The 8559-nt window shown below is 48.6% G+C and overlaps 2 protein-coding genes across 2 annotated transcripts in view; one reads left to right on the top strand and one right to left on the bottom strand.

Moving 5' to 3' along the window:
- The window catches only part of KIF3A (kinesin family member 3A), a 45051-nt gene extending 44715 nt beyond the window's left edge, over positions 1-336 (bottom strand). The window contains exon 1 of the mRNA XM_032769141.2: positions 166-336. Within this exon, the coding sequence (XP_032625032.1) occupies positions 166-171 (6 nt within the window). The 5' untranslated portion in view covers positions 172-336. The remainder of the gene's footprint in view (positions 1-165) is intronic.
- Positions 337-6833: 6497 nt separating this feature from the next.
- The window catches only part of CCNI2 (cyclin I family member 2), a 13188-nt gene continuing 11462 nt past the window's right edge, over positions 6834-8559 (top strand). The window contains exon 1 of the mRNA XM_032769207.2: positions 6834-7175. The gene's annotated coding sequence lies outside the window, so the exon portion shown is untranslated. The remainder of the gene's footprint in view (positions 7176-8559) is intronic.

The raw sequence follows: 8559 nt of genomic DNA, 5'->3' as shown, positions 1-8559 counted from the left end.
CCCCCCTCCCCGACCCAGAGACCCCCTGCACCCCGCACTCCACCCACCCACTCCTTAGCCGGCCCAGGCTCCCCGCTGCTCCCAGGCCCAGCACCACCCTAGCAACGGCACAACGCTCCGTAGCGATAGGGAAGGCGGGACCGCGGGCCGGCTCTGGATCCTCACCGGCATCCTGAGCGAGTCCCTGCGGGGCGGCTCCGGTCCGCACCCAGCTTCTCCGCCCGAGGGGAAAGGGCGGGCCCAGCGTCACCCCGAACCCGATACAGTGTAACAATAACAGCGGCGCTAGAGCCGCGGCGCCTGCTCCACCTGGCCCCACCCCACGCGCGAGTGACTGGGCGCTCAGCTAACCCCTGCGCCATGCAGAGGCCGCTCAACCAATGGGCTTGGGGATGGGGAGGGGCACATCTACTCCCCGCGCAGCCATTGGTGTAGGGCTCCAGCCAATGGGGGTGAGGCAGGGGCTGGGCGAAGCGGCTTCTCTGCAGCGGCCGCGCCCGATGATCGGCTGGGTTTGGCTCTGGGGAGGTTGCTGGCTGAGCGGGGGCGCGCGCAGCCCAGAGCGAAAGCTGGTCCTAAAAGCAGCAGCGTGGAACAGCTCGTGTTGTCACCATATTACATCATTAATAATAATTAATGCTAATTAACTAATCATTAGCACTGATTTAGGGCCTCTCATCCAGAGAGCTCAACGTGCTCTGGCTAGTTTAGACGTTGATCCTGCAGTCTGATTAGCTCCGGTGTTCACCGTGCACCCACACAGGCTCCAGCAAAGGGGCAGAATCTGGCATTATCTGGCCATCTGAGGATTGACTGGTCTATACAGCTAGCTTCTACCTCAGTCTCCTGACCCAGAGACAGGCCTGGTAGGAGCACTGCTAGCATCTGGCTATTCTCACTTGACAGGTGGCCTCTTTGCCACTTTTGCCAGATGGCCCAGGTCAGAGCAGGATCCCAAGTTGCTCTAACCAAGGTGGCAGCATGACAATAACCAATTCTCTGATGGCCTCCTCTCTGCTGCAAAGTGCAGCAGAGAACCTGGCCCAGTGACTGTAGACGTTAGTGTTCACCATAGTCAGGCTATTAGTTTAGTTGGTAGAAGGCTCTGTTGTAATGATGGTGACACTATGACATGTACCGATGGGAAGCAGTTATTACACAACACAGTGAAAGGGTCTGGTCCTGCAAAGTGCTGATGCCTTCACGTTTGCGCAGCACAAAATCAAGCCTGGTCTCCTTCCTCACAGAAATACTCTCATTGACTTTAGTGGGGCTTACTCACATGAGTAAGGTGAAAAAACATTGAGACCAATGTTCTCCTAAGGGGGCCATTGTGAAAAATGAGAACACAGTTTTTTTTATACTGAGGACCAAATCCCGGTTCTAGCATGTACATCCTGAGTACTGGGGGCTGGGAAGAAATTATTCCCTCATAAACTGCATAGTAACTGTAAAACAGCAAAACCCTGCTGTGGTTTTACCCCACAGCTCCTAATTCCACATGAAATGGATCTGATTCTTCTCCAGTCTCCTCCCATCCTTCCCCCAAAATCCATGGGGAGTTTTTCCCACATTGCCTGCAAAGCAAATCTGTGTAAGGTCTGGGAGTCCTGTACCATCAGCAGAGTACTAGTAGAACTGCAGCAGGTACAACTACAGGGACCACCATTTACAGTTACAATGGGCAGCCATGGAGAGGGGAAGAAGTATAGATGGGGAAACTCGGCCTCTGATTGCACAGATCTACAAAAAACATCAATGTCAGAAGAAAGAAGGTGAGGTCTGTAACATTTAGCAACTGTGCACATTTGCCTTCCGGTTATAAGAGAAAGTGGAAATATGGCAGGGGTCAAGACTAAGTTTTTATAAGAGGATGGGTTAGACACCTAATATAGTATTATACAACTAGCAATTATCATGTAGCATATGCATGGGAACTTACACATAATTACAGGTGTGTGTATCATTTCCTCAGACCTATAGGCAGAGTCAAAAGTGAGTCAAAAAGGTGAGAACAAGTAAGTAAAACATAATCTCTTCACAGCTATTTTTCATTATGTCCATAGCACCACAATGGTATATAGCACTTTACAGTGTGCAAACAATCCTAATGGAGACATTTAGCCCTCCCCTCCAAGAGTCTTATAACTTAAAGGCAAGAAGAGGTTCAAATACAGTAAATGGTGTGTGAATGTCTCCGCAGAGCAGCTGGGAATTTGAAAGGGCATGGCATATATTAGCTGAGGGTCTACTCCATATGAAAGTGCTGCATGAAAGAATCCAAAATTAGGCATGGAGGAAAAAGACGAGGGAAGCAGTCGGGGAGAAGCTTGGGTGCAACAAAAGGAGCAGGAGGGAGTATAGGAGGAGAGAAAGTCAATAGCAGTTATATAGAGCTACAAGAGTGAAGAAGAGATGCTTGGACTGTCTTATGAGAAACCAGGGCAAAGATCCAATTCCTATCATCCTTGAGTAGCGGGTAAGGAAACTGCCCCAAGCAGCTGCATTTTGGCTGGAGCTATAGGAGAAATTGCACAGCGGTACACCAGAGAAGGACTCTGAAGGAAGTTGTTGTAGTCAAGGCAGTAATCAATGCAAGGAAAGGAAAGAGGAAGGAACAGATTCTGGAGATACTCTAAAGGAAGAAAAGGTAGGAATTGTAGCCCAGTCTTGCATTTCTTCCTCTGCCAAAACTTCAACTAGCTTCAATGAAAGCAAGGTCTGTCCCTATGGTAGATAATGGACAGATTCAGCCACCCTTACTCATACTGAGTGGAACTTTGAAATCAACTGGTCTACTTGTGGAATGAGGTACTATCCAATTCAAGTAAAAGTGACACAATTTGGCCCTGAATGTGTGGAATTAATTTAAAATATTTATTATGATATAGGTCTTAGCTTTTCTTTCTTTTTTGCTGAACATATTTTCCATTCGTATAACACAACATTTTAGTCACTACCACAATAGTTTTCAATGGGGGTCTGAAGACTATGTTTAAGGGGTCCGTGAAAGGTTGTTGTTACCATAGAACATGATTTTCAACCTGTGGTCCACGGACCCCTGGGGGTCTGCAGACTAAGATTTCTAAAGAGGTCCACACCTCCATTAAAAAATTTGTAGGGATCCGCAAACGAAAAAAGGTTGAAAACCATTGGCCTACACCATGAGTTTACTGGAATTTATTTCAAGGTGGGATTTTTAATATATGGCCATCAAAGGCTTGGGCTGCATGTACATTGAGAATGACTCCTAGACTTTAAGGTCAGAAGGGACCATCATGATCATCTAGATTGACCTCCTACACATTGCAGGCCACAGAACTTCACCCACCCACACCTGAAATAGACCCTCAAACTCTGGCTGAATTACTGAAGTCCTCAAATCATGGTTTAAAGACAAGTTACAGAGAATTCACCATTTACACTAGTTTAAACCTGCCAATGACTTGTGCCCCATGCTGCAGGGGAAGGCAAAAAAAACCTCATGGTCTTTGCCAATCTGACCTGGGGGAAAATTCCTTCCTGACCCCAAATATGGCTATCTATTATATCCTGAGCATGTGGGCAAAACCCTCCAGGCAGATACCTGGGAAAGAATTATCTGTAGTAACTCACAGCCCTCCCCATCTAATGTTCCATCTCCAGCTCTTGCAGATTTTTGCTTCTGGCAGTCGCCGATGAGTCACATGCCATTATAGGCAGTTCCATCATACCATCCTCTCCATAAACTTATCAAGCTCAGTCTTGGAAGCCAGTTAGTGTTTTGCCCCCATGTTCCCCTTGGAAGACTGTTGGTTAGAAACATTCGCCTAATTTCAAATCTAACAAAAAAAACCCCAAATACCTAGCTCTTCACCTTCTTTGAACTCATCTGCACCTTCATAATCTTTCCTTCTTCTTAAAAGCCTGGGAGAACAGGCAAGCCTTGCAGTGCATTCAGAAGGGCATTTAAATTGATACTATTGTATTTTCATAATAAAATGTAATTGAAAAATCTTGCTTAATGAAGTTCTTTGTACAACATCTCAGATGAACTTAGTGTGGGACAATTTTTGCCCAATTCCTATTAAATCCATGAATTATTTGGCCCCACCAGTCAAATCCTGGCCTTTTGAAGTTAATATCAAGATTTCCATTGGCTTCAGTTGAAGCAGGTTTTGGCTCTGATTTTGTTAATTCTGTGTGTGTTTGAGAATCTATCTTGAGGTAGTGGCTGAGGCCAAATGTTCCAGGCCGGGTTTCTATGATTATAATGGTATCAAAGAAGTGTTTCAATTTTTAAGGTGTTGCAGCCCAGTGATACTTGAGCTGTGATATTCTACCACTGCATGACACTCTTTATGGGGCCTGATCCAAAGGCCACTGAAGTAAAAAGAAAGCCTCCCTTTGGGTTGGTCTGCACTTGTGGCAGTTGTAGAGTATGGACATTGTATGTCCAGTTAGCATGGGTATAAATATCAGTTTAGACAGTGAGGCAGTCCTTAGGTGAGTAGACATGCCAGAACCCATGGGTATGTACCCTACACGGCTCTCTAAACGCCCAGCCACTGTATCCCACATCTATACTGCAACCTTTAGCAGTGTAGTGTCCCGCTGTCCCTCCACTGCCAGAGCCTTTCCTCACTGCAGTGAAAGACTCTGGCAGCAGAGAAAGGCTTTTGCAGGAGGAAAGCACCACGGAAAGGCACCGGCAGCTTCCCACTGCCGGAGCCTTTCCCGGCTGCTTCTTCTCTACTGGAGCCTTTCTCTGCAGCTTGTAGCTACACATCACAGTGTAATTAATTCATCTTAATTAATTAGCCTCTTAGAGTTGGTAGGGCAACTCCCACCTTTTCATGTTCTCTGTATATATATCTCTTTACTATATGTTCCATTCTATGTGTCGGGGATCTCTCTTATCCCAGACGGCTCAGGTTTCGTTGTCCGACCGCAAAGAGACAGGCAACGACCCGCAAGGATCCAACTATCGAGTTCTTTATTGTAGCATGCCATACAACAGAGAACTGCCCATCTCACTCCACACAGAACCAGCCCCCTTCACAAATTCAAACTGCTTTTTATTAGCTACTCCGTCGCATCATCACTTATGTCGTGTCATCACTGTACCTTCCCAGTTATACTTTCCCAGCATACGTTCCCAGCATACAAGAAAGGAACAAAGAACAACTGTTATGTCCTGATAACTTCATGGTTAGCACAAAAAAAAAAATACGTTACTTCAAAAAGTGTCTGCAAGCATTTTTCCCAGCCTCTACAAGCATTCTCTTATCTAACAAGGTCACACAGCTGGCCTGTCTACCCCAGCCAGTAAATTTTCCAGTAGGCCTTGATCTGTTACTAAGCTGAACTAGGTTGCTAAGCAGAACTAGGCCAAAACCACACTCATCATATGCATCCAATGAAGTGAGCTGTAGCCCACAAAAGCTTATGCTCAAATAAATTTGTTAGTCTCTAAGGTGCCACAAGTACTCCTTATCACAGATTTCGTGGATGCAACCAGCCTTTCACTGTGGTGTGTACCCTATACAGTGCCACAAGTGCAGACAAGGCCTTTGACTTCAGTGGGAATCAGATCAAGCCCCTGTGTAGACTCCTCTTCCATGTAAGTGCCTTAAAGTGTCATGTGATGCTATGATCAGCTGTGATCACAATATGGTGGCTGCCCTAGGAAAAACAAGGACAATTTGAAACAGGTAGAAGAAGGCAGAAAGAAATACATACATATGGGTGGCAGGGAACCGACAGAAGCAGAGTTCTCATGCTTGATCTGTCAAGCAGCCCTAGACAATAGGGTTCATATCACAACCTTTACTCAGCTCTTTTGGTGGCTATATATTGAAGTGGATTGTCTTAGTGATTGGAGCAGGACCCTGGTTGCTACACTGGTTAACTCACATTGTGAACAGCTACAACATGAGTTTGTCTTCCTCTTTGGATATTTATGGTATAACCAAGTTAAGGAATTACATAGCCTAAATATCCACCACGTTTAAAACAAAACACCTCCCAACATATAAATCGTATTTTATCAAGAATGACATCTGCACCTGAATACAATTCTGAAATGCAGATAGAGGCCAGAGTCTGCTATGCTTGTGGATGAGATTGAGAACCAGAAACTATTAACAAAAGTGGAAGTGAGGAGCCTGTTTTTATTTTCCAGACTGAGTAAAACACAAAGACCATAAACAGTGAGAATAAAATGCCATGTTTAAATGTGTTACCAGTTTAATAGAACAGAAGGTATGGGCAGTAACAGAATAACAGTTATTAAATCTGTAACACAGAACATTAAATACAGACACTCACTTAGGTCCCCAATCCGGCAAACACTTCCACACGTGCTTCATTTTTATTATCCGGTCCCTGAGTATCAGTGGCACTACTCAGATCGCTCCAGATGCACATTTGTTCCTGCAAACGCCTTTACTTTTTGCTAGTCTTGCCCGCTAGTTTTTCAGAAATGGGTACCCGGGCTTCAGCAGAGGAATCCTTGCCGCGGCGACTCTCGAGAGCCCAACCAAAGGCTTGCGAGTGGCAGACGGACACGCCGGCCTGGATATAGCGGATGCAGAAAGCCCCCCGGGTATCCAGGGAGCAGGAGCAGTCCGAGAAGCAGAGGCTGACACCGGGTCCCGCCTCCAGCCGGGTGGGCTGGTTCTCAGGGCTGCAGGGCAGGAGGGGTTGCGGGCGAGCGGGCTGGGAGCTGCTGTCTGCTCCGTGCTGATGCTCACGTAGCCCCCGGGAGGGGGAGCTGTCCTGCTGCTGCTGGGCTCGGCACCCCCGGGACCCGGCAGGGGAGAGGCGGAGCCTGGCGCGATCAGAGCCAGCCCCAAAGGGACTGTCCCGGGCGCTGCGCAGACTCCGGAGCCTGTCAACAGAGCGATTGTCCCTTTTAGGTGTCCCTGCGGAGCGGCTCGTCCTCCGGGGCAGGGCTCTCTTCCCCGCTGGCTGTGCGGGGGTCAGCAGCCCCCCTAGCATGATCCGGGGAGACCCCCTCTGCCCGGCACAGGCTGAGCCATTTCCTGGCGCTGAGGCTGCCGCAGCCGCGGCCGGGGCTGGACACAATGGGAGGGGAAGCGGCGGAGTGAAGGGCTGAACCCCACCGTGCAGGGCGGCTCCCCTAATGACCTGCCAGCGCGACCCAGGAGACCCGCAGCGGCCGATCGCGGGAGGTGAGAGCCGGGGAAGGGACGGGCATGGGCGTAGCTCTCGGTGGGACTCCCCGCCCCACGGGTATCCTGACTCTGATCCCGGCCCCCACCTCGGTCCCCAAGATGTCTGACTTGGGGCAGCCGCTCCCCGGCTTCCAGAGCCGGTGATTTGGTTACTTGTGGAGTTAGTTGCCAGCCCATCACATGATCGCCCTCCCTTTTGTTTCCGAAATGAAAACGAAAGAGGGATGGTGGAGTCGCCGCTGCCTTGCTCCTGCCCTCTGCCCCTCACGCCTGGTCATTTTGTGGGTGCTGAATCCACCATCCAGACACAACTTACCCAGCGGGGGCTCAGATTCTGCTTCCAATATAAAAGCCTGGGAACTGGGGGGGGGGGGTGTTTGAGGGAAAGGGAGGGAGAGGAAACCGTGGCCCAGCTGTGTTCGCACTGGGATCCAACAGTCAAACTCCCCTTTCCTCCTCTCCCCTTCCTTCTGGTGCCTTTACAGCATTACAGAAATGAGAGAGAGAGAACAGACAGCTCCAGGGAACCAGGATTTTTTGCTCTCAGCTCTACAAGGGAGATAAAGCACAATGAGAACTCAAGTGAAGAAAGGGCCTAAGGGCATCTCTGGCACCAGGTCAAAATCATGGACGGTCCAGGGGTTTCACCCAGTTACAGGGAGCCCTCCTCCGCCCTACATCTTAACACTCCATGACAACCAGCCCCCAAGTGGGTTGTCATAGAAATGGGGCTCTGGGCCAGTGTGTGACAAAGGGGGGAATGGGCAGGGGCGAGCACACAGATGTGCTTTGTGGGATGTATTCCCACCCTTCCCACAGACTAATATCCAAGTTTAAAAGTGTGTGTGGGGGGGGTATTAATCCTTCTCTGAAGCTATCCCTGCTCTGAGTGTTTTCAGAGGGACAGGGTAGCACTGTACAGGCAGTGGCTGCTAGCCATGGCAACACAAAGTGAGGCCCACAGCTGGAGACTGAAAGGATTATGGAAGTATCTCCCTCCAGACTCTGGCTAGGCTCACAAATGTTTAGAGAGGCAAGAATTTCCTAAGGGTGCTAATTTCTTCAATCTTCACCCCTGTCACCCATCCTTCCTTCTATCATGTCAATCTCCCACTGTTTCCATCTTCAGTAAGTAAAACTTACCTTATTACTGCTGCTTCGAGATCCAAGGTTTAATCCACTGAGGGAATGGGGCACCATGTGTGACAGCATATCCTGTGAGTGCCTCTACCCCATTAGGGTGCCTGGGGTGTCATAAACAGATAGCTAAGGGTTAATGTTTCTTTTACCTGTAAAGGGTTAACAAAGGAAACCAAACACCTGACCAGAGGACCAATCAGGAAACCGGATTTTTAAAAGCTCAGGGAGGGGATGTTTGGGT

Source organism: Chelonoidis abingdonii, chromosome 7 (assembly GCF_003597395.2).
Source record: "Chelonoidis abingdonii isolate Lonesome George chromosome 7, CheloAbing_2.0, whole genome shotgun sequence".
Lineage (NCBI taxonomy): Eukaryota > Metazoa > Chordata > Testudines > Testudinidae > Chelonoidis > Chelonoidis abingdonii.
The sequence above is the reverse complement of the archived record's forward strand: the minus strand, read 5'-3'. Positions and strand labels throughout refer to the sequence as shown.